This window comes from Somniosus microcephalus, chromosome 22 (assembly GCF_052327205.1).
Source record: "Somniosus microcephalus isolate GS21.2 chromosome 22, FLI_Smic_1.0, whole genome shotgun sequence".
Taxonomy (NCBI): domain Eukaryota; kingdom Metazoa; phylum Chordata; class Chondrichthyes; order Squaliformes; family Somniosidae; genus Somniosus; species Somniosus microcephalus.
Genome location: NC_141008.1, coordinates 51,161,888 through 51,188,513, shown reverse-complemented (window position 1 = coordinate 51,188,513; position 26,626 = coordinate 51,161,888). Strand labels below are relative to the sequence as shown.

The following is a 26,626-nucleotide window of genomic DNA, read 5'->3' as shown; positions in this document are numbered from 1 at the left end:
GAGCAAAAACCAGAACAATGCCCTGATTTAATCGTGGACTTCATTATGAATGTGGCTCTTCCCTGAATAACTTTTGTTTTTTGGCCATACTGATAAAAATTAATGCAATTGCACCCGATTTATGTAGGTTTCAGTAAGGGTTCTTTCTGCTTGCTATCCAGTGACCCCCCTATTGGCAAGTATGTATGTGTGGACTTTGGGTGAGGAAAGGTTCAGTCCCCTCCAAGGGCAGAGAGCACGCTGGGATCAGGTAGCTGCTTATCTGGACCTGACTACCAGGAATGCCAAGGAGCAAGGTGCCAAGGGCAACAACAAAAAAAAAAAATCACACATGGGACACAAGTTTCTACCTCAATTTCATTACCTTGTTCATGATCACCAGCAGTTCACTGAGTGCTAGTCGCAGGCGACGAGGGGAGTCACTGTGCTCAAACTCCAAAGCCAGGCCATGCTGCAGCTGTGACACCAGGATACTCTCTCCATTTGCTCCACCTAACTTGTGCCTGTCAAGAGGAAAGTAAAGGCTTTGAGAAACATTCTATAAAATACAAATTATGGTGGGGTAATTAAAGCAAGCAAGAAAGAAAGAACTTGCATTTATATAGCACCTTTCACTACCTCAGGGACGTCCCAAAGAGTGTATTTTTGAAATGTAGTCAATGTTATAAAGTAGAAAACGAGGCAGCTAATTTATGCACAGCAAGGTCCCACAAACAGCAATGAGATAATGACCAGATAATCTGTTTTTAGTGATGCTGATTCTATGATTCTATGTTGGTTGAGGGATAAATATTGGCCAGGAAACTGGGGATAACTCCCCTGCTCTTCTTCGAAATAGTGCAATGGGACCTTTTACATTCACCTGGGAGGGGAGACGGGGCCTCGATTTAACGTCTCATTGAAAGACGACACCTCTGACAGTGCAGCACTTCCTCAGCACTGCACTGGATTGTCAGCCTGGATTATGTGCTCAAGTCTCTGGAGTGGGACTTGAACAGACAACCTTCAGACTCAGAGGCGAGAGTGCTACCACCTCCGGATTACATTACTTCTTGATTCATGTGGTTTAGTTCCTAACAGGTGGTGCATTTACCAACTGAGGAATTGAGAGAACTTAACAATCACTCGATGTTTATATTAACTTGGGATCTACAATAAATACCTCAGCTGTTGTTCTTTGGTAGCATCCTGCTCCAGTGCATGAAAATCCACTGATAATAAAGCCACAATAGAGTTGACAGCCTCGACACCCGACAGGAGACGCAGGATGAGTTTTTTGTCTTGAGCCCAGGCCTCACTCTGATCAGCTGGGGCACAAAGGGCCATTCTGACCAGGCAGGGCAACAGCAGCCTCAGCTCTGGATCACTCAGAGCCGCTAGCTTTACCACATCCACCTTCTGCATCGCCTCAAACGCAAAGGAACTCACAAACTGCAGACACGAAAACTCTGTCATCTTCGCTGAAGGCACCTAAACAGAAAACAACATTTGTGAGTCCTTTTTAATTTAATAGATCTGGGGAATGCAGCAATTTTACAGCGTCACCAGTAAACTATTCCAAAATGTGTCAAATTCAGAAATGTTCCTCAGTGCTTGCATATCATGTTTCTTGTAACTCAAAATATGTTGTCCCACATGCACCGCCTCCTCTCTATGTCCCTGCAGTCTAGGACTAGGTTGCGTCGTCTAAAAATTAGAGCCAGACCTTTCACGAGTGAAATTAGGAAACACTTCTACACACAAAGGGTGGTAGAAGTTTGGAACGCTCTTCCACAAACGGCAATTGATGCTGGATCAGTTAGTAATTTTAAATCGGAGATTGATAGATTTTTGTTAACCAAAGGTATTAAGGGTTATGGGACAAAGGCAGGTATATGGAGTTAGGTCGTAGATCAGCCATGATCTCATTGAATGGCAGAACAGGCTTGAGGGGCTAAGTGGCCTACTCCTGTTCCTATACAGTGTTGAAATCTAGATTTATTGCAGTCTCCTTGCTCTGACTCATAGTTTTGAGGTCCTGAGAAATTATGAAACAGATTAGCTCTCTCAGTTTTTCCTTCCCCCTGCAATCTACAAGGTTTTAAAAATCCACACTTGGCATCACTCAAGATTTAACTTTGGTCACCTCCTACACCCTTTCTTAGGAACATAGGAATATTAAGAACAGGAGTAGGCCATTCAGTTAGATCATGGCTGATCTGCACCTCAACTCAATGTATCCACCTTTGTCCCATATCCCTTGATACCATTACCTAACAAAAATCTATCCCAGTCATGACAATTTCAATTGACTCCAAGCATCCACAGCCTTTTGGGGGGAGAGAATTCCAGATTTCCACTACTCTTTGTGAAAAAGTACTATCTGATTTCACTCCTGAATAGACTAGCTCTATTTTTAAGATTATGACTCCCCCACCCCTTGTTCTAGATTCCCCCACCAGAAGAAATCATTTCTCTGTACCTACCCTACTGAATCCTTTTATCATTTTAAATACCTCGATTAGGTCACCCCTCAGCATAGATTGATCCACTAATACTTTTTCATCAAAAGATTGGTAAACTCTGGAATTTTGGAATAATAAATTCAGAAAGCCTACTGACGCATGTCTGGGTCAAACAAAATTTGCACATTAGCTTCGCACCTGGTTTCCATGACTTGTCAACAACACGTAAACACAAGTACACATATTATTTGCTGGCAATTTTTATTTTCATGATCGGTTTTCCACATGTGCCAAGTTCTTGGTCTTGGCAACCAAATAGCGTTTAAGTGACCCTAATGTCATTGTGAAAGCAAATCCAAGGAAGTGGCCAGTTAGAAAGAAAACAAAAATCTCACCAAGCCAAGTTGACAGGGAACATGTTGCTTCACAAGGATTTCCTGTGTATCAGGCCTATGCGTAGAGTGATACACTGAAGAGACCTTTTAAAGTTTGAAACCAAGGAAATTAACTTATTGATACCTTGTTGCACATATTTTTAAAAAATAAAATGATTTAAAACATTGAGAGCAATGAATAAAATTCATATTGTCTCAATGTGCAACAAACACTCCTCAATTATATTTTGCCTACAGAAATAATACAAGATTTTAAATTATTCTATCACAGGAAAACTTTCATAGTAAATTGTCTCGACACCTCACTTAACTATAATACAAATATTCACCGATTAGTCTTTTAAAAATTAAATTACATACCTTTTTAGGAACCAAATAATGTCCTTTTTTAAAAAAAGGGGGGAAATTGATGAACGGGGCCTAGTTCTAACTTAGTCCCCGATGTCGCGTAATCCGGTTAGCCGAAAAACGCATCGTGTTCGGGGGCCTCGCCATCCCTCCTTCCCCCAACTGGTGAAACTTTCAAACTGAAGTTTAACTGAATGGACTCAGACAGTTCCGCAGTAACAAAATTGTTCGAACTGAGGGGAAATAGTACATATAATTCTGATTTTTATCATTGATTTCTTTATTGGTTGCTGAGTGGATCTGACAGGACGAAAACTCACGGCTCGGTTTTGACTACCGCACTGGAGCCACCGTACCAACCGCCACATGGGATTGTGGGCCCTGCTGGGGTAACCATAGCAACTACCCGTAAGGTCCTATCACTCTCGCCCCCCCTCGACTCGACTCGACTGCCGATTGGTTATAACGCTGCCTGCTTTTCTATTGGCGTACTGCGCGGTCACTCAGCGTTCACTGGCCCGTTGGTGACTCGCCCCCCCATGACTAATCGCTGATTGGCTGCAATATCACTACGCCGATAGGTGCGAAAAAAATGGTCTTAGGTCGCACCGCCGATTGGCTGCGGATGTGCGAACCGCTTGCTGATTGGTCCCCGCAGCTTGGCTCCGTCATGAGCCGGACTCGCGTCCTGCGCGCTGATCACGAGCTAAAGGCGCGAAGTGATGTTCGATTTTGCGTCTGAAGTAAAAAAAATAATTGGAGAACTGTGAGTAAAATGATTTTGAAAAATGAAGTTAATTAGAAGCACATTGTGCCTCATAAACTATAGTTAAAAAAGACTCATTGGAGGCTGAACAGGGAATATGAACCGAATTTTGCCGAAGATGGGCGAATGTTTGCTCCTTGCCACCCATCATCCGCCTGCGGGCTCCACACTCCCAACTCTCCTTGCTGAATTCCCACCATCCGTGCACTCCCACTTGTGGAAAAATTGGCCGCGCCGAGTCTCCCTCACGCCTCAGCTCTGCCCTTGCCCATTGCACCAACTCCGTACCTCGCAACGCATGAAGTTTAAACCTTGTTGCATAGAATTTACAGCACAGAATCGGGCTATTCACAGAATCACAGAAACCCCACAGTGCAGATAGAGGCCATTTCGGCCCATCGAGCCTGCACCGACACATATCCCACCTGATCCCCGTAACCCCTACACCAACACATATCCCACCCTATCCCCGTATTTAATTCCCCTAACACTAAGGGTCAATTTATCATAGCCAATCATCCTAACCCGCACATCTTTGGACTGTGGGAGGAAACCGGAGCACCCGGAGGAAACCCACGCAAACACGGGGAGAATGTGCAAACTCCACACAGACAGTCGCCCGAGGCCGGATTCGAACCCGGGTCCCTGGCGCTGTGAGGCAACAGTGCTAACCACTATGCCACCGTCGGCCCAGTTGGTCCGTGCCGGTGTTTATGTTCCACACCAGCCTCCTCCCACCCCTACTCACCCCATCAACATAACCTTCTATTCCTTTCTCCCTCAGGTTAAAAGAAAGACTTGCATTTTATGCAACGCCTTTCATGACCACCTCAGGACGCCCCAAAGCACTTTACAGCCATTTAAGTACTTTTGAAGTGTAGTCACTGTTGTAATCTCTCTCCTCTCTCTTAGGCAGTCCCTTGGAACCGAGGATGACTTGCTTCCACATTAAAAATGAGTTTGCAGGTGACTGATGAGTCCAATGCGGGACCTGCAGTCTCTGTCACAGGCGGGGCAAACGGTGGTTGAAGGGGCGGGTGGGTGGGGTGCTTGGGTTGACGTGCGCTGCCTGCGCTTGGCTTCCTGTTGTAATGTAGGAAACACGGCAGCCAATTTGTGCACAGCAAGATCCCACAAACAGCAATGAGATAATGACCAGATAATCTGTTGTTGTGATGTTGATTGAGGAATAAATATTGACCAGAATACTGGGGAGAACTTCCCTGCTCTTCTTCGAAATAGTGCCATGGGATCTTTTATGTCCACCTGAGAGAGCAGACATCGCCTCTGAAAGACGGCACCTCCGACAGTGTATTGTACATATCTAGCTTCCCCTTAACTGCAACTATTATCCGCAACCACTCCCTGTGATAGCAAGTTTTACATTCTCATCACTCTGGGTAAAGAAGTTTCTCCTGAATACCCTATTGGATTTATTAGTGACTATCTTGTGTTTATGTACCCTAGTTTTGAACTCTCAACAAGTGGAAACATCTTCTCTAGGTCTACCCTATCAAGCCCCTTTATAATTTTAAATACTTCTATTAGTATCTATAAATTCCTCCATGGTCATTCAATCAGTGCAACCATCTCTAGTCATAAAACCCCTCTGTTGCTTTTTATCAGACTCTACCCTTTTGTACATTGCCAACAATGATGGGGAGAGGGGCAGAGTATTCAGCTGTCTCTACCTCTCTTTTCTCCTTTTAAGATGTTCCTTAAAACCTACCTCTTAGACTGCCCTACTATTTCTTTGTGGCTCGGTGTCAAATTTTGTTTGATAATGCTCCTGTGAAGTGCCTTGGGACGTTTTACTACGTTAAAGCTGCTATATAAATACAAGTTGTTGTTGTTGTCTCAGTCCTACTGTTTGGAACACCTTCCGTAACCTTCTCCACCTCTTAAAAAATCTTCTCAAGATGCATCTCTCCAGCCAAATTTTCAGCCTAATCTCTCCTTTCCAAGGTGTCAGTGGTTAAAAAAACAATGGGTGGCAGCCCTGATTTCTATTAAAATGAATTTTGGGTGTCTGAGTGTTTAAGGCCTGCAATTCAAAATATTTTAAATTAATTAGTAATGACATATTCTTGCTGTCTTCATTATTTTCAGGATTTTGGGTGATTCCTTTGATTTGTTGTGGAAAGAAGCCTGTGACAAGTGTCGTGAAGCTTGTAAGCTGCAGACTTGTTGATGAATATCTTTGCAGTCAAACTGGATGAGAATAAACCTCTATAATCTGTACAGTCTATTCATGTTAAAAATAACAGGATGACAGGACTTTTACTCTACTTAGAATTAATTCTTTAAAATAAGTAAATGGTATTCGTGGTGCTACAATTAGCAACACTATTTATTAAATATTTTGAAGTGCTGGTATTTTTGCATGTGCATATGGTGAATCATTTTAAAGTAAGCATATGTCAACAAAAATGTTTGTATAAATTAAAGGCATCTGTTTAGTTGAGAATTAGATGCCTTTAATTTATAGAAACATTTTTAGAAATTGTTTCTATAAATTAAAGGCATCTAAACAGTTGAGTATATGGAACAGCTAAAGAAAACGAAGGCTGCTATTAGATCAGCTAAAAGGCTAACGGAAAAGAAGATCGTAGACAATCATGGAAGTACAGTAATGGGAAAAACTATTTCGGTTATGTGAAGAATCAGAGAACTGTCAAAGACTGTATTGGACCATTGAAGAATGTTCACGGTTAGGTTACAAAGGACTCACTGGGCATGGCGGAAATATTAAATGAATACTTTGCAATGGTCTTCACTCTTGAGGATGATGCTTGACTAATAGAATTGAATGATAATAAAACTAGTAATTTAGAGTATATGAACATATTGTTTTAGTTAGATTTAAGAAATTGAAAATAGATAGAGCAGCCAGGCCGGAAAATATACACCAAGGGTCCTCAGGGAGATGGGACACAGGCTGTATGAGCCCCTAGCCCATATTTTTAACAGGTCATTGCACTCTGGGATGGTTCCTGGAGACTGGTGTAGTCCCCATCTTTAAAAAAGGTGACAAGATGGGGAATCATTAGGGATGTAATATATGATTGATTGGAAAGAGAGGGACATATTAGGGGTATCCAATGTGGCTTTATAAAAAGGAGGGCATGCCTTACAAATCTGATTTGTATTTTTTGAAGAAGTCACTTAAGAAAGTGGATGAGGGAAGCCCGGTAGACATTGTCTACTTAGATGTGCAAAAAGCTTTTCATAAGGTACCGCACAAGAGGCTTCTCTACAAGATCAAAGCTACCGGCGTTGGTGGTAATATATTGAACTGGATTGGGAACTGGCTGGAAGGACGTAGGCAAAAAGTAGTAGTAGATAGACTTGGATCTGTTTGGAGACTGGTCACCAGTGGTGTCCCGCACTGATCAATGTTGGGTCTGTTGCTCTTTACTAATTTTATTAATGATCTAGATGTAGGTGTTGGGGGCACGATCTGCAAATTTTCAGAAGATACTAAGATCTGTGCAAGTGTTGGCACTGTAGACGATGCATTGATAATCAGTGATGGATAGAAGTTGAAAGACACATTGACACACCTATCTATTACATACAAATAGGATATAACTAAACACTATATGTTTTTTATTTTTCAGTATAAAGAATAACATCTCTAATGAAAACAGTTATTGGATACAGTACTTTGTACAAACAAACTTATTAACTAATTTACACAAATATTTTTGAAAAGGCTTATGCTTTCCGAAATGTATTTCCATTTATAGGATGTCACAAGACATTTCTGAATTATCTATTGGTTTTAGGGTACTTGATACTTGGTGTTTGCATGAGAACTACATCAATATTGTTCATTGCACCACACAGACTTGGAAGTCTGTTATGGTAATTCATCCTTCCAGTAAGATCTTAAAGTCCACTTGTTTCTTGAATGAATCCAAGATTTTCACCTCCATTACTGTAACTGGAAGTCTATTTCATAAGTTGATCACGGTTTGTGAAGAAGCATTTCCTAATGTTAGCCCTAAATTTACCTTTTACTAGAATCACATCATAGAATAAGAGTCATAGAAATTTACGGCACAGAAGGGGGCCATTTGGTCCATTGTGTCTGCGCCGGTTGAAAAAGAGCTATCCAGCCTAATCCCACTTTCTAGCTCTTGGGTCCATAGCCTTGTAGGTTACAATACTTCAAGTACATATCCAAGTACCTTTTTAAATGCGGCGAGGTTTTCTGTCTCTACCACCCTTTCAGGCAGTAAATTCCAGATCACCACCATTCTCTGGGTGAAAAAATTTATCCTCAACTTCCCTCTAATCTTTCTACCAATTACTTTAAATCTATGCCCTCTGGGTACTGACCCCTCTGCTAAGGGAGATAAGTCCTTCCTATCCACTCTATCTAGGTACCTCATAATTTTATACACCTCAATTAAATCTCCCCTCAGCCTCCTCTGTTCCAAAGAAAACAATCCCAGTTTATCCAATCTTGCCTCATAGATAAGATTCTACTGTCCTGGCAACATCCTTGTAAATCTCCTCTTTACCCTTTCCAGTGCGATCACATCCTTCCTGTAATGTGACCAGAACTGCAGACAGTACTCTAGCTGTGGCCGAACCAGTGTTTTATACAGTTCTAGCATAACCTCCCTGCTCTTATAATCTATGCCTCGGCTAATAAAGGAAAGTATCCCGTATGCCGCCTTATCCAGTTTGAACCTTTGTCCACTTGTTTTACTTTCACAATTTAAAATAATATTCCAGATTTACCTTTTCTTAATGATCTTGCATCGTTCTATAAGGTAACCACTCGGATGCCGCCTTTCTATGCTGCAAAGCTCGAATTTTTCCAGTCTTTTCTCGTGACTCGGAGCAATGACAGTAGGGATCAGTACTGTGGCTGTTCTCTGCTTTCAGCACTATGGCCCGTATTTTCCGATGCCTACGGGTGTGTACGCGCTGTGTATACACTCGGGACATTGGAAATGCCGGTTTCAGGCAGCGCATGCGCTGAAAACCGGCATTTCCGATCTGTCAAGAATGCTCTTGACAGATCGGATGCCTGCCCTGGAGAAGGGCCTCTGCGAGCAGAGTTCCGCTTTCTGCAGAACCTCTGCCCGCTAAAAACCCTTAGAAATCTTACGCCTGGTAAAAGCAGGCGTAAGGCCTGCTTTTACCAGCATCAAAGTTGAAAAAAGTAAAAAAAAAAAAAAAATTTTCACTAGTTTATAATTTTAAAATACTTTAAAAAAAGGTAAGTTTATTTTTAGCCCCGTAAAAAACTTTAATTATTTTTTTCAAAAAATTAAATTTTTGTTATTAAATATTTAATTTAATGTAATTTTAACTCATTTAAAAAATGTGATGGTTTAAAAAAAAAAATTATTTAATGTTTTAGTGTCTTTTTGGGGTGATCTCCATTCATATATTTGACAGGTCTATCTGTCAAAAATATGAAGGGAGATTCCCTTCTCCTATTGGCTGGCTTGGCCCATGTGATCCCAGGGACACTTGCGAACCGCCTGCGCCCCTGGGATACCTGGGCCCTGGGCATTTCGACTGCGGAGAGGCCCAGCATCGGAAATGTCCGGACCTCTGGAGCCCTCAGGTAAGTTCATAGATTTTTTTCCGATAGTAGGCATCTGCACGCAGGAAGCCTCCTGTCGGAAATTACGGGCTTATGTAGTTTCACATTCCTTTGGCTTTGTTAATTGCGGCTCTGGATTGGTTGGACATGTTGAGCGTCATTTGCCATTCTTCTGCCCACAAACCTCACCTGCCATTCTTCTGCCCGCATACATATTTTGTCTAACTCATTGTTAATTTCTGAGCTACTTGCTCTGATTCCACTGTACCTCCTGGTTTATCATCTGTAAATTTGACCACATGGCATTGCATTTCTGAATCCAGGTCATTTATATAAATTAGAAACCGCATGGTCCCAACACTGAACCTGAGATACCCCACTCCTTATGCCCCCCCCCAGCCTGACATAACTCTTGCATTGAGTACTCGTACTTCAGCCAGTTTCTTATTTTATCCATTCCTAAGGTTTACCCTGAATCCCCACAGCTTTGAGTTTAACTTTTGTGTGGTATTGGAAATGGAAATGGAAATGAATACATTTTAATACTGAATACATTCTTCTGTCCAGATAAAGTCTGTTCCTTTGCAGAATGAAACACTAAGACTTAATTTTCTTGATGTGTATCGCGATTAGCTAATTAAAATGGCATCATCAGCATCCGAATACACTATTGGTGGAGTGAAAATTCATTTTCCGTGCAAGGCATACCCATCTCAGCTTGCCATGATGAATTCAGTAAGTGTATTGGTTTCATATATATGCAGATAATAATTGAACATGCAATTGACCAGTTTGTGACTATTATTAGGGGTGGGCAGGAGATAGGTGGGAGTTCCTTTGGGGGGGCCATGGTGGCTCTAAGATAACACACCCGATGATGGAAGTTTGCAATCAAATTAGCCCTATGTGGCAGAGTTGGTAATCTAATACTTGGGCCAGACAGGCCCAGAGCATTATTAAAGATTGATCAGCCAGCCTGGTCACTAATGGAATCTGGAGGGGTAGACCTGTCACTGGGATTCTTCCAACTCGGCTGAAGATAACCTGGCCAGGTAAAGCCCTAAAGAAAGAAAAAAGACTTGCATTTATATAGCGCCTTTCACGACCTCAGGACATCCCAAAGCGCTTTACAGCCAATGAAGTACGTTTTGAAGTGTAGTCACTGTTGTAATGTAGGAAGGGTAGTGTAGTTGTAGCTGGGCAAGCAGTGGAAAGTTTTTAGCAAGTATTACAGCTGATTTGCTCTGGTAAACTATATGGCTTTAGATTCTTAAACTTCAGCAGTACCTCTGGGCACACTTGAGGGTTCTTAAGCCTTAACTCTGCCAACCTAATGTTTTCAGATTTAAGTGGTTTGTTACCCTAAAGCTGGAGTGTGTGCACTCCATATTGGGCAATCAGAATCTCAACTGGTGGGTATATATTGGAGACTCTTAAATATGGTGATGGGTTTCTGCATTTGTTGGACACCTGGCTGACCAATAAAAGGAGAACTTATCGAGTTTAGCAAGTTTTCTTCAACACTAACTTAGCATTACAGTCTAAAATACAATGAGCTCACTGTTACTTACTTTTCTGATCTTGATGTTGTGACTGGTTGATCCACATTGGTCTGATTTTGTTTTTGTTCAGATTGTTCGAGGTTTGAACTGCCAACAGCACTGTCTGTTAGAGAGCCCGACTGGAAGTGGAAAGAGTCTTGCACTGCTTTGCTCTGCGTTGGCCTGGCAACAATCTCGATATGGTATGGTTTACTGTTTATTTCCTTGGGTACTCTCTGAAGGGTTAACAATGCACCTTTTGCTGTATGTTACTGCTACTTGCTTTGATAGAAAAGTTATCTTCACTGTGCAAATGAGTAATAATTCACTTGAGTGAAAAATAAGAATAGTCCATACACAAGTAAATTATCATATGGGCAGAGCTATACTGTTTGCAGCCAATTTGAAACATTCAGAAATAACCATCTCCATCTTGAAGTTCCTTGTTCTGGATAAACAAGTGCCTGGTTTGCCACTTGGGGTAAGATGAGGTGGAAGGTGATACTTCGATATGTAAGGTACTGTAATATAGAAATCTTTCAATTTTGTCATATGTCATTAGTAACAGAAAAATATATTGTAAAAAAAATGAAATCGAACTAAATCAAAAACCACCGGAGACAATTATTCATTTTCTACTTGCTACTGGATGATATACACAAACCCCTCCTATTGCCATTCTGAAAGATAATTTAAAGAAAATTACTATAGATAACAGTGGCTATGCAGGAGTGATTACATGGATGACACTAGATGGTTTACAGCAGATCACAAGGCAGTAATCTTATTGAAGGGTGTAGATTATGTAAATTACCAGTGACGAGAAAACTTCTAAATGGGTCTATGTTGCGGGATGATACTAGATTATTCAGTGGCTGTATGGTCTTCTGGTTTAATATATTATGCTGCAGGAATGCCATGCATTTTTGGCACAAGCCCATATATTTTATGGTTCTTGATTCACTACCCTTAAAAAGCAATTCTGTAAAAATTGTATTTACTAAAGTCCTTCCTCCCTGCAGGAGCAGAAATTATATATGATCTTTTCCCCACCTCCCTAACCCAGGGGTACCAGGGCCAATTGTGGTGCAGTATCGCAACCCAAGCTGAGATCATCTGACTCGGCACCAACTGGGGATCAAATCTGGGACCTTCCTGGTTTGTATGAGTCAGCCACTCACCGACTAACTAAACGCATTGAGCCATCCTAGTTTGAACCTTTTATTTAAAAAAAACCTGTCCTTTTCTTCTTTTGTGACTTTATAGAGCCACAGAGTTTGAGAGCGCGTATGAGTGATCTGGCATCAGGCCTCTTCCAGTGCTGGTCTTGACTGGCCACTGAGAAGTATGGAAAAGGCTCATGGGAGACCTCCCCCTGATTCCCTCTACATTTTAGGAAAGTGCTTGACCTGCACTTGTAAGACAGCTGAGATGGAGAACTTGTTGAAGATCAAACCTGTCCCCAATAATCTTGTGATGCTGCACATTGCTGTTCTAATGTGCTGCACTGCCTAACAGTTTATTTGCACAATAATCATAGGCCCGATTTTCTGGGGCCTGTGACCGCGTACCTGGTCGTAAGTGCCCCGCAAGTTCCAGTTTTCTGAATGCGCATGCGTGAAAACCCGGAAGTTGCGCTCTGTCAAGCTTCTGCTTGACCGATCGTCCGCATCCGCAGGAAATGGACATTCACTGGCGTAGGGTTGGGCTCTTTGCCCAAAATGTAGGGGGAATCAGGGGGATCATGGGCCTTTTCCATACTTCTCAGTGACCAGTCAAGACCAGCACTGGAAGAGGCCTGATGCCAGATCACTCATACGCGCTCTCAAACTCTGGCTCTATAAAGTCACGAAAGAAGAAAAGGACAGGTTTTTTTTAAATAGAAGGTCCAAACTAGAATGGCTCAATGCATTTAGTTAGTCGGTGAGTGGCTGACTCATACAAACCAGGAAGGTCCCAGATTTGATCCCCAGTTGGTGCTGAGTCAGATGATCTCAGCTTGGGTTGCGATTTGGGCTATTTGCCCAACTACTGCCCACCGAATGCCCACAAAACTCTTACGCCTGGTAAAAGTAGGCGTAAGGCCTTTTACCAGCGTAAGGGTTTAAATAATTTTTTTTTTTTTTTTTAATGATTTAAACATTCAAAAACCTTGTAAATTAGTTTAGGTTATTTTTGGCCCCTTTAAAAATGTTTACATTTATTTTTCAAAAAATTAAATTTTGTTTTAAATGTTTAATTAAACTGTATTTTAATTAATTTTAAACGTGATGATTTATTTTTATTTAAGTGCTGTGAAAGTGTATTTTTTATGTGATTCCTATTAAGCATAATAGGAATCTCCCTTTGTTAGGTTGGGCTGGCCCATATGATCCCAGGGACGTTTGCGAGCTGCATACGCCCCTGAGATATGTGGGCCTTTATGCAGGCGCACGCTTGCAGGCCCAGGAGTGCAATTCTTCGAAGGTCCAGAGCAATCATGTAGGTGCGTACTCTTCTTGCGGTTCGGAGGCGTTCGCCCACGGCAAGCCTCCGACCGCAATTTCCACCCAATTTTTTTTTATATTGTGGTATATTAGTACAGCATTGTGACATTCCTAGTATTGGGTAACAAAAGTTGTTGCATGGTAAATATATTGCTTCTGGTATTGACGAACAATTTGTCTTGTGCAGAGAAAACTGGAAATGGAAGTTGCCTGAATGATTGTATGAAACAAAAAAACTTGCCTGTATGCAACTGTGCCTGTCACATAGCAAAGATGTCTTGTGCAGAAACAGCAGGAACAAGCCAAACCAGTCCAGCTGTTGCAGAAAATGGAAAATCCTCACCAGGTTCAAACCAAGGTAACAACTAGTTATCTTACATAAACATAAGAACATACGAAGTAGGAGCAGGAGTAGGCCATACGGCCCCTTGGGCCTGCTCCGCCATTCAATAGGATCATGGCTGATCCGAATCTAGACTCGCGTCCACTTCCCTGCCCTCTCCCCGTAACCCCTAATTCCCTTATCTGCTAGGAAACTGTCTATCTCCGTTTTAAATTTATTTAATGTTGCAGCTTCCACAGCTCTCTTGGGTAGCAAATTCCATAGATTTACTACCCTCTGAGTGAAGAAGTTTCTCCTCATCTCAGTTTTGAAAGGGCAGCCCCTTATTCTAAGATTATGCCCCCTAGTTCTAGTCTCGCCCATCAGTGGAAACATCCTCACCGCATCCACCCGATCAAGCCCCCTCACAATCTTATATGTTTCGATAAGATCGCCTCTCATTCTTCTGAACTCCAATGAGTAGTAATTTATTTATCCACTGCATGTTCATTAATTAAAAGCATTTATCACTTAATACACATTCGTTTGGATGGGTACTAATTGGCTGATTATGACTTTTCATGAAACCCATTCACTGTTAAATGTACTGTTTGGTTTCATGTCATTTGGCGTCCCTTGTCCCAGAAAGATACCTAAAAGCACAGCTGCCAGTGATGGGGTGAAGAGATGCACAAGCTGCTGGAGTCAGAGGAATAGATAATTTTAGGAGGGTGGGGGAGTTGTATTGTTGAAGGGGCGAGGCACTTAAAGGCAAGGACAAGAATTCAAAATTTGAGAGATTGGGGGAACTGGAGGCCAATGCAGGAACCTGAGCATCAGACAATTGCAAGCACTTCATAATATAAGAGCTCTTCTATTGAGTATAAGGAGTAAACATTTGGAGCCATTCCATGCGGTATTTTAATTGTACATTTCCTACAATACTATCAGATCTCCCATGGTGTTGCTCACAATAGGTGGGAGGATATATTTGAAAGTGTGATGTCTGAAGAGAGAGGGAATGTGACACTTAAAGGAAGTGTGCTCTATAAGACTTTAATATGAGACATCCATGGTGTTGCTGAGGTGAGTCAAAGGATATGTTTTAAAACAGCAGTTAGTTATTATAAATTTATATTATTGGAGGTGAGCAGGGAGGCCAACAGGCATCCATGAATTAATTAAATAATATTGATGGCAAAGATGTAATATTGGGATGCAGGAATTAAATAAATGAAGTAGGTCAGGAATTATATAAATAAATAATATTGTAGGCCAGAAATTAGAAGAAAGAGAGCTACAGCATTAAATAAATAATATTGAAGCAAGGGAATAACAAATAATATTGGGGCCAGGAATTAAATAAATATCAGGTCCAGGAATGAAATAAGTAATAACAGCTACAGAATTAAGTAAATATGTTGTGACAAGCAGTCATTAATATTAGAACCACAGAATTAAATAAATAATACTAGATCAAGAATAAAACAATTAATAACAGAACTGGCTGGGCTCTTTGGCAGTATCCGTGGAATCCATGAATTAAATAAATACACTACTGGTGCCATGGGTAAAATAAATAATATTATGGCCAGAAATTAATTGAATAAATTATACTGGGGCAGAAAATAAATAAATAAAGTTAGAATTGACTGAGCCTGCTAGAAGGCAATATAATGTAGCCTCGCTTGCCATAAAACCAGTAGCAGCGAATGAATATGAATAAAAAAGAATAGGAATGATGAATTAAATGAAAAATGGGTGCAATTGCAGATGGGTGCCTGGAGGCCAGAGAGGATAGAAGTTTGACTATTTAATTAAAATAATAATATATGTGCCACAGTGACATCCAGTGGTGCCATGCCTGAAACTACAACATGACAAGCAGATAAACTTTTCCCATTATAAAAATGTTGATAAAGAATATTGACAAAGATGTAGCGCACACATTGCGACATAGCAAGTAGGCTTATGGGGACAGGAAGTGCATACCATATGCAAGACTTTTAATATAGTAATGATAGATCTGTGGTGTTGCTCATGGTGATTCCTCTCCTTACCTGATCTTTTTGTCTTCCTCTTTCTGTCTGTCTTTCTTCCCCAACCTTGCTTATCTATCTCCAATCTGTTTTCAATATTGGCCCAGAAATTCGGGTCGGGGGCTTCCCGCGGGTGCAAGCCCCCGACCTACACTTACCTAGCACGCCGGCAGTGGAGTTTTGGGCCTGCGTGGAATTCCTCTCCGGGGCCTGGCCCAGAGGTCGGCGCGCTGTGCTTGCGTGTCCCAGGGGCGTAGTTAGTGCGATGCGTCCCCTGGGATCACGTGAGCCATGGGCAGCCAATCGGAGGAGGGAAAAGCCCATTCATAAGATTGACAGAAAGACCTGTCAAAACGTATGAATGCTGAGGGCCCAAAACAGTAGTTAACCTTCAAATAAATTTAAAAAAAAATCACACCTTTTAAATAAACTATAAATTACATTAAATAACTATTTTAAACAATAATTTAAATTTTTGAAAAAAATAATTTTATAAAAAAACGGGGCTAAAAATAAACTTACCTTGCTTTAAAGTATTTAAAAATAATAAACCTGTGGAAAAAATGTTTTAATTTTAATTAATTGACCACTTACCCTTTAAAATGCAGTCCTTACGCCTGGTTTTTACATTTCTAAAATCTAAAGACTTACCCTCACGGAAAAACCTGTTTTAAAAAAAAAACGTAAGTTCAAAGCGCACGCGCAGACTCCCGCGCGCACGCGTTTGACCTCTGAACCCCTTCGTTCAGAGGATCGGAAGTGCCGGTTTCCCGTGCATGAGTAGTGCATGCAAGAAACCGGCACTTCCATCGGGTCCACGCGTGAGTACCCCGTGCGTACTCATGCGTTGGGACCCGAATTTTTGGGCCAATATATCTCTCTCTGCCCTCTCTCCTCTGCACTTTTCTCTTTCTCTACCTCCAATTCTGTCTCTTCTCCCCCTTCCCATTTCTGTCTCTGCCCCTTCCACTACATCTCTTTCACTCCCTCCCCGGGGGGGCGAGCAGGGTTACAGTGTTATCATTTTTATTTAATTCAGCATGGTGGAAAGGACTGTGGGACCAAAGTTGTTTACAGAAGCAGTAGCGGGCTGCAGGGTTCGGGAGCGGATTTATTTCAGGCTCAGTTGGGACAGATAGAACAAGACCAAAAAATAATTTAAAATTATTTTAAGACAGTCGGGCCGATCTGAGGCCAAGCAGCAGGAAACAGTGGTACCAGAGGTATAGCCAAGAGAGCAGCGGGGCAGAGACAAAGGGTGGCAAGAGCCTGGAGTGGAGAGGGGAGGGCACATCTAAAATATTTAAAAACATTTTTTACTCTCCTGCAGTTGATTCCTTGTATGGCAGAGAAACTGGCAGAACAAGTTACAAAAAACGTCTTCAGCTTTTACTACCTGTACTTGAGGATGGGGAGACTCTATAGCACCACATGGTAGTTTGCTAGTGGATAATGAGACTCTACTGAAGTGTGACCGGGAGCCATGACTGGTTAATGGAGCTATTAACATTGTAATCCCATTAGATCAGGGCCACCTCCTAGCATCATGGGGAAAAGTGTAACAACTACTTGTGGATATTTTAAAGTGGAATTCTCATAGGAATGTTTACATAACATTTTTCAATGGAGTGAATGACATTGTAAGAATTTTAATATATATTGTAATTATATAGATATAGGATATGTACAGTTAATGTTTTTTATTTCACAGATGCTGCATGTAGTCCTCGGAATACCTTAGCCTCCAAATTGCACACCATGATGAAAACATCTTTAAATGAGGGCGATGATGATTTTCAAACAGAGAGGAAGAGGATATGTACGTCTTTAAATGACCCACAGGTAATTTTTTCATACTATTATTTATACATGACTAAAATTTTACCTGGTAAATAGCATGAAAGAGTTAGCATATGTTGAATTTCTGCTAATTAGGTTAACATGAGGGTTCCATTCTGGCATCTTACGTTGGCACCAATCGCACAGGGTAATACAACAGAACTCTTGGAACAGATGATAATCAGAAAATAAGCTAACTTTTGCGAACCAGTTAGCGTGGTGTTGGAAATAAGGATAACCATTGGAGCTAGAAAACCCATTGTCGGTTTGATGCATTATTGTGATGAGATTAAATCACATGGGAAAACTAGCCAAGAGGTTAAAATAGATCAAACAAATGTTTTAAGTTAAGATATAATTCATTTGAGTAATCCAACATGCCGGGAATTCAGACATCGTTCAATCTCTGATGTTGCAGCCAGTGCACTTTTGTTGGCCAGAATCATTGCCAATTAAACTACCAAGGTGGGAAAGGTAGCAAAGAAACAAGAAAAACCTTTTGGGTAATGTTACTGGTTTCAGATTCAGATCCAGATTAGATTTATTTGCCATATGTAACAAGTACAATGGAATGCTTGTTCCCCGTAGGGACGCGTCAGCTATACATACAGCGCCGCGTTCAGAGTCAATACAATGGCTTCCCGTGGCAGTGGGAGCACGATGTCCCTCAGCCGCTCTGTCCTCCTCTTCACCGCGGTCTCCTCCTCACTGTTGCCGGCTCCACGTGTGGTGGCCTGCTTCTCCCGCTCTGGCCACCATGCCCGGCTCCCCTCCTCCCATCCGGACTGCGAGTTACCCGAAATGGAGCTGCTGGCCGACGTGCTGCAGCGTGTCGTGAGTCTGCTGCTGCTGCTCGTTGCGCTGCGCTCCTCTGCCCGACTCGCCGAACACATCGTCGGGATGTGAATGCTCCAATGCGGCCTCCTCTTCACCGTCGCCGGCTTCATGGCCCGGGGCCTACTTCTCTCTCTTCACGGGTCGGCCTCCAACTGAAAGGTGAAATTGTATACAAAGAGATCAAGCATGTAGTCAAAGATCAAACCAATATGTCACAGTATGACTACAGATGATGAACAGTTCCTTTTGATTTTTAGTATGCACCCTATTTTCCTGTATTCTGGTACCCTGTGTCTCTTAACCCGCCTTCCAAAAAACACAATCTGGTACTTGTGTAGTGCCAATTATATGATGCTGCATACTGTTAACACTCCGTGTTTTACTCTCACTTTGAGAAAATGTAATTTTTCCTCACTGCAGTTTGATAGCACTATTAAGTTGCTGAGACCTGAATTGCTTCCGATCTACTAGAAAAACTCAATAGTATGAATTGTAAAGAAAAATTACTAGAAGTTGATCTGTATGAGAACCCCTTGATTTAATCATTGGCTTATATCTCAGTGTCAGGCATTTATTATTATACTAAATATATCACTGAAAATGCTTCCAAGGATTAAAACTGGCAGCACCCACTTCTGTTTTTGTAAAATAAAACACATAATATTGAGGACTGTAATGAGATAACAGTTCGTAGGCGAGTGGTTCCATTTTTTATAGAAACATAGAAGATAGGAGTAGGCAATTCAGCCCCTCGAGCCTGCTCTGCCATTCAATGCGACCATGGCTGATCATCCAAGTTCAGTACCCGGTCCCTGCTTTCTCCCCATACCCCTTGATCCCTTTAGCCTTAAGAAATATATCCAACTCCTTCTTGAATATATTTAATGCATTGGCCTCTACTGCCTTCTGTGGTAGAGAATTCCACAGGTTCACCACACTCTGGGTGAAGAAATTCCTCCTCATTTCTGTCCTAAAAGGCCTACCCCTTATCCTTAGACTGTGACCCCTGGTTCTGGGCTCCTTGACCATCGGGAACATCCTCCCTGCATCTAGTCTGTCCAGTCCTGTCAGAATTTTATAAGTGTTATCTGTGGTGTTATTTTGCAGGCTCGAAAGCGGAGGTGTATTAAGAAGGGAGTACATTATATCGACGATGATAAAACTACATTGGATGAAAGCAATGCTGGGTCATGGTCATGCAAAATGAACTTGAATTCTGAGGCCCAGCATGTTCTACCTTCCCCAGAAATATTGGTAGGTTTCTTTGTTGAATACGTTTGACGCAATTATCTTTTTTTAAAATGATGCATGTTTTGTGTTATCCTAAATATCTGAGAGCCAGTACAATGCCCAATTTTAAATATGGTGTACAAACCACATCTATGACTTTTGTGCTGAAAGACTGAGTTTTAGACTTGCAGATCAGAAAATCCTGTTTAAAAATTCAACTTGTGTCGTAGATTTTAGGGTAGGTATTTTATCAAAATGACGGAAGGGTTTATGAACTGATACAATTTATAATTTGAATTTTACAGTATTTTACGTGATAAGTTAATGTATCATATTTCCTCTATGTAATTATGATGGAACTAATTTCTGTATTTATTTTATATAGTTTGAAGAAGTTAGGGTTAAAATGGATGTTGCTCTCTAGGCACTAAACTTCAAAATGGAAGATGGACACTAATTTGTAATCTTGTCTGGTTCATGCAGACAATTACAAAATGAATTCAGATAAAGGTGTTTTCATCTTGTGAGTTGTACTTCATACTGTAAAAGACTTTAGCAGTAGCTTGAGACTTGGGCAGTGGGGTTAACTTCTCATGAGCATTCATGAGACAGTTGGTGTATATTGTGCCTTTGAATCTTTGACAGCATCATTTTTAAAAGGATTAAACTAATTTTTTTTCAGTCTTGAGACTTTTTTTTAGTTCTGTAAAGACATCCGTGGCAGTGCGTAAGGCAAATAAGATGTTGGGTGTATTAAAAAGTTAATATTGAGCCAAAATAGTGAGGCAATCCTGCCACTTTATAAATCATTGGTACAACCGCACTTAGGATACTGTGTACAATTCTGCTCACCACAGTATAAGAAGGATATTGCAGCTATTGAAAGGATACAGAAGAGAGCAACCAGAATGATTTGAGGGAGTGGATTATGAGAAACGATTATGTAAGTTGGGCATGGTCTCACTGGAAAGGAGAAGGCTAAGAGATGATATGATTGCTGTTTTTAGAATTTTAAAGGGACTAGATAATGTAGACCATGACAAATTGTTTCACTTTGTCCAGAACAGTAGAACCAGAGGACACAGCCTATGTTTGAAGGGGGGTAAATTCAAAACTAATCTGTGAAAACAATATTTCAGTGAGCGACTGGTCAATCTATGGAAGAGGCTCATTAGGGAGATGGTGGAAGCAGTTAGTATTGTTCATTCAGATGCAAATTTGATAAACCTCTTTCCGAAAATAACATTTAGGAATATAGTATATATGAGTAATTTGAGACATGACGTGTGGTAAGTGTAACATGCTTGGGAGGAACAGATGACTTTGGATCTATGGTTCCCAAAGCTCCCCACCACTGGGGGGTTTTCTCACCTTATGTCTGGGTCTGTTGTAGACTAATTGATAGAGATTGATTGCCATGCTTGGTCAACAACTTCATTATCGTTGTACCAGGCTGGTAGTAGGCGAACGAGATGGTTGTCTCTTTTCATCTAGCAATTCCTCTGCTCCAACATCTACACTCCGTGAGTGCATGTGACTCGGGCATAGTACCTGTAACCTTTCATTAAGGAAAGAGAAATGGGACTGATTTGTTTCTCCAACAAATGTGTCAAAATGTTTTACATTGAGAAGGAAAAATCGTGCCTGCTGAACAGGAGGAATAAAGGGAAAAAATAAGAGGGCTGAAGTTGGGAACAAAGACGTCAAAGAAAAAGGATTTGAGAAGGAAGTGGGGAAGGAGGTGGCTATGCAGAGGAATCTCGGGAGGAAATTCTAGAGGACAGGAACCTATTGGTGGAGTGGCGGAAAAGGAGCAACCTGGTGTCAGAGGGACAGAGTATGTATGTGACTTGACTAAATGTTTTACCAACAGTATCCATAAACACAGAGTATCTAATGAATCAACCAGCATGTCTGGCTGGAGGAAATTTCTACAGTAGGGTGGGATGAGGCCATGGAGGGATTTGAAAGGGAGGAAACCAGCAAAGGATGAGTATAAATCAAGAAATAATGGGGGCTTGTAAGAAAGGTACTGCAATAATCATGGGCGATTTTAATCATATAGATTGGACAAATCAAATTGGCAAGGGTAGCCTTGAGGACGAGTTCATAGAATGTATTCGGGATGGTTTCTTAGAGCAATACGTTGAGGAACCAACCAGGGAGCAAGCTATTTTAGATCTGGTAATGTGTAATGAGACAGGATTAATTAATGATCTCATAGTAAAGAATCCTAGGAAAGAGTGATCATAGCATGGTAGAATTTCAAATTCAGTTTGAGGGTGAGAAACTTGGGTCTGAAACTAGTGTCCTAAACTTAAATAAAGGCAATTACAAGGGTATGGGGACAGAGTTAGCTAAAGTGGACTGGGAAAATAGATTAAAGGGTAAGACAGTAGATCAGCAGTGACCGACATTTAAGGAGTTATTTCATAAATCTCAGCAAAGGTGTATTCCAGTGAGAAAGAAAGGCTCTATGAGAAGGATGCACCATCCATGGCTAACTAAGGAAGTTAAGGATGGTATCAAATTGAAAGAAAAGGCATACAATGTTGCGAAGATTAGTGGTAGGCCAGAGGATTGGAAAATTTTTAGAAACCAGCAAAGGATGACTAAAAAAAATATAAAGAGGGAGAAGATAGAGTATGAGAGTAAACTAGCAAATAATATAAAAACAGACAGTAAGAGCTTCAGGTATATAAAAAGGAAGAGAGTAGCTAAAGTAGACGTTGGTCCCTTAGAGGATGAGACTGGGGAATCAATAATGGGAAACAAGGAAATGGCAGAGACTCTTAAACAATTATTTTGGATCAGTCTTCACGGTAGAAGACACTAAAAACATCCCAATAATAATAGATAATCAAGGGGCTATAGGGAGGGAGGAACTTAAAACAACCTCTATCACTAGAGAAAAACTACTAGGCAAACTAATGGGACTAAAGGCCGACAGGTCCCTTGGACCTGATGGCCTGCATCCTAGGGTCTTATAAGAAGTGGCTGCAGAGATAGTGGATGCGTTGGTTGTAATCTACCAAAATTCCCTGGATTCTGGAGAGGCCCCAGTGGATTGGAAAACCGCAAATGTAACTCCCCTATTCAAGAAAGGAGGGAGACAGAAAGCAGGAAACTATAGGCCAGTTAGCCTAACATCTGTCATTGGGAAAATGCTGGAATCCATTATTAAGGAGGTAATAGCAGGACATTTAGAAAATCATAAGACAATCAAGCAGAGTCAACATGGTTTTATGAAAGGGAAATCGTGCTTGACAAATTTGATAGAGTTCTTTGAGGATGTAACAAACAGGGTGGATAAAGGGGAACCAGTGGATGTGTATTTGGATTTCCAGAAGGCATTCGATAAGGTGCCACATAAAAGGTTACTGCACAAGATAAGAGCGCACGGGGTTGGGGGTAATATTTTGACATGGATAGGGGATTGGCAAACTAACAGAAAACAGAGAGTCGGGATAAATGGGTCATTTTCCGGTTGGCAACCAGTAACTAGTGGGGTGCCACAGGGATCAGTGCTGGGGCCTCAACTATTTACAATCTTTATTAATGACTTGGATGAAGGGACCGAGGGTACTGTAGCCAAATTTGCTGATGATACAAAGATAGGTGGGTTAGCAAGTTGTGAGGAGGACACAGAGTCTGCAAAGGGATACAGATAGGTTAAGTGAGTGGGCAAAAATTTGGCAGATGGAGCACAATGTGGGAAAATGTGAGGTTATCCACTTTGGAAGAAAGAATGAAAAAGCAAATTATTATTTAAATGGAGTGAGACTACAAATGCTGTGGTACAAAGGGATCGGGGGGTCCGACTACATGAAACACAAAAAGTTAACATGCAGGTACAGCAAGTAATTAGGAAGGCTAATGGAATGTTGGCCTTTATTGCAAGGGGTATGGAGTATAAAAGTAGGGAAGTTTTGATGCAACTTTACAGGGCGCTGGTGAGACCGCACCTGGAGTACTGCGTACAGTCGTGGTCTCCATATTTAAGGAAGGATATACTTTCATTGGAGGCAGTACAGAGAAGGCTCACTAGGTTGATTCCTGGGATGAAGGGGTTGACGTATGACGAAAGGTTGAGCAGGTTGGGCCTATACTCATTGGAGTTTAGAAGAATGCGAGGTGATCTTATTGAAACATATAAGATTCTGAGGGGAATTGACAGGGTGGATGCTGAGAGGATATTTCCCCTAGTGGGGGTGTCTAGAACTAGGGGGCATAGTTTCAGAATAAGGGGTCGTCCATTTAAAACAGAAATGAGAAGGAATTTCTTCTCTGAGGGTAGCGAATCTTTGGCATTCTTTACCCTGGAGAGCTGTGGAGGCGGAGTCACTGAATATATTCAAGGCGGAGATTGACAGACATTTGAACTACAAGGGAGTCAAGGGGTATGGGGAGAGAGCGGGAAAATGCTGTTGAGGCCAAGGTTGGATCAGCCATGATATTGAATGGCGGAGCAGGCTCGAGGGGCCGATTGGCCTACTCCTCCTGTTTCTTATGTTCTTATGAGTAGCTTGAAGTTGACTGGATGGGGCAATATCATTTGAATCTTTGAAGAGGCAAGGAGGTAGAACTGGGTGTTGTCAATGTATATGTGAAAGTTGGTCCCATGCTTCCAGATAAGACCATGGGTAATGTAAATGCTGAAGCGTTGGGGACCAAGGATGGAGCCCTAGGATTCTATATGAAGAAATTATAAAAAGCATCCTTCTGGGAAGGTATATATACCCCTTTGTAGACCAGTTCCCGTTCATATTGGGTTTTTCAGAGTCTTTCCTATGTCTTTTTGCTTCTGTGTATCATTTTTATTCACTCACTCTACCATTACCATCAAGCCAAGGGACCAACCCTGGTTCAATAAGGAGTGTAGAAGAGCATGCCAGGAGCAGCACCAGGCGTACCTAAAAATGAGGTCCCAACTTGGGGAAGCTGCAACATGCATGCTAAAAAGCAGAAGCAGCATGCTATAGACAGGGTTAAGCGATCTCACAATCAACGGATCAGATCAAAGCTCTGCAGTCCTGCCACATCCAGTCGTGAATGGCGGTGGATCATTAAACAACTAACAGGAGGAGGAGACTCCATGAATATCCCCATCCTCAATGATGTTGGAGCCCAGCACGTGAATACAAAAGACAAGGCTGAAGCGTTTGCAACCATCTTCAGCCAGAAGTGCTAAGTGGATGAACCATATTGGCCTCCTCCTGAGGTCCCCACCATCACAGAAGCCAGCCTTCAGCCAATTCGATTCACTCCATGTGATATCAAGAAACGGCTGAGTGCACTGGATACAGCAAAGGCTATGGGCCCTGACAACATCCTGGCTGTCGTGCTGAAGACTTGTGCTCCAGAACTAGCCGCGCCTCTAGTCAAGCTGTTCCAGTACAGCTACAACACTGACATCTTTCCAACAATGTGGAAAACTGCCCAGGTATGTCCTGTCCACAGAAAGCAGGAGAAATCCAATCCGGCCAATTACCGCCCCATCAGTCTATTCTCAATTATCAGCAAAGTGATGAAAGGTGTCATCGACAGTGCTATCGAGCAGCACTTACTCACCAATAACCTGCTCACTGATGTCCAATTTGGGTTCCGCCTGGACCACTCTGCTCTGGACCTCATTACAGCCTTGGTCCAAACATGGACAAAGGAACTGAATTCCAGAGGTGAGGTGAGAGTGACTGCCCTTGACATCAAGGCAGCATTTGACCAAGTGTGGCATGAAAGAGCCCTAGTAAAACTGAAGTCAATGGGAATCAGGGGGGAAAACTCTCCACTGGCTGGAGTCATGCCTAGCACAAAGGAAGATGGTTGTGGTGGTTGGAGGTCAATCATCTCAGCCCCAGGACACCGCTGCAGGAGTTCCTCAGGGCAGTGTCCTAGTCCCAACCATCTTCAGCTGCTTCATCAATGACGTTCCCTCCAACATAAGGACAAAAATGGGGATGTTCGCTGATGACTGCACAGTGTTCTGTGCCATTCACAACCCCTTAGATAATGAAGCAGTCTATGCCCGCATGCAACAAGACCTGGACGACATTCAGGCTTGGGCTGAAAAGTGGCAGGTAACATTCGCGCCACACAAGTGCCAGGCAATGACTATCTCCAACAAGCGAGTGTCTAACCACTGCCCCATGACATTCAATGGCATTATCGTTGCCGAATCCCCCACTATCAACATCCTGGGGGTCACCATTGACCAGAAACTTAACTGGACCAGCCACATAAATACTGTGGCAACTAGAGCAGGTCAGAGGCTAGGTGTTCTGCGGCGAGTGTCTCACCTCCTGACTCCCCAAAGCCTTTCCACCATTTACAAGGTACAGGTAAGGAATGTGATGGAATACTCTCCACTTGCCTGGATGAGTGCAGCTCCAACAACACTCGAGAAGCTTGACACCATCCAGGACAATGCAGCCCACTTGATTGGCACCCCATCCACCACCTTAAACATTCACTTCCTCCACCACTGGCACACCGTGGCTGCAGTGTGTACCATCTACAAGATGCACTGCAGCAACTCGCCAAGGCTTCTTCGGCAGCACCTCCCAAACCCGCAACCTCTACCACCTAGAAGGACAAGGGCAGCAGGCGCATGGGAACACCACCACCTCCAAGTTCCCCTCCAAGTCACCCACCATCCTGACTTGGAAATATATCGGCCGATTCTTCATAGTCGCTGGGTCAACATCCTGGAACTCCCTCCCTAACAGCACTGGGAGTACCCTCACCACACGGACTGCAGCAGTTCAAGAAGGCGGCTCACCATCACCATCTCAAGGGCAACTCTGGATGGGC

At 42.1% G+C, this 26,626-nt stretch overlaps 2 protein-coding genes across 5 annotated transcripts in view; one reads left to right on the top strand and one right to left on the bottom strand.

Moving 5' to 3' along the window:
* The window catches only part of ints2 (integrator complex subunit 2), a 63,560-nt gene extending 59,619 nt beyond the window's left edge, over nt 1-3,941 (bottom strand). The window contains exons 1-3 of the mRNA XM_085964699.1: nt 3,200-3,941; nt 1,163-1,470; nt 365-503 (exon numbers count right to left, since the gene is read on the bottom strand). Of these exons, the coding sequence (XP_085820825.1) occupies nt 365-503; nt 1,163-1,455 (432 nt within the window). The 5' untranslated portion in view covers nt 1,456-1,470; nt 3,200-3,941. The remainder of the gene's footprint in view (nt 1-364; nt 504-1,162; nt 1,471-3,199) is intronic.
* brip1 (BRCA1 interacting helicase 1) overlaps nt 3,846-26,626 on the top strand; it is a 258,015-nt gene continuing 235,234 nt past the window's right edge. The window contains exons 1-7 of one of the 4 annotated variants that reach the window (XM_085964697.1): nt 3,846-3,953; nt 6,063-6,124; nt 10,156-10,257; nt 11,155-11,266; nt 13,737-13,907; nt 17,622-17,752; nt 19,694-19,840. In XM_085964697.1, coding sequence (XP_085820823.1) covers nt 10,165-10,257; nt 11,155-11,266; nt 13,737-13,907; nt 17,622-17,752; nt 19,694-19,840 — 654 coding nt within the window. In that variant the 5' untranslated portion in view covers nt 3,846-3,953; nt 6,063-6,124; nt 10,156-10,164. The other 3 variants (XM_085964696.1, XM_085964695.1, XM_085964698.1) reach the window with 3 other exon arrangements.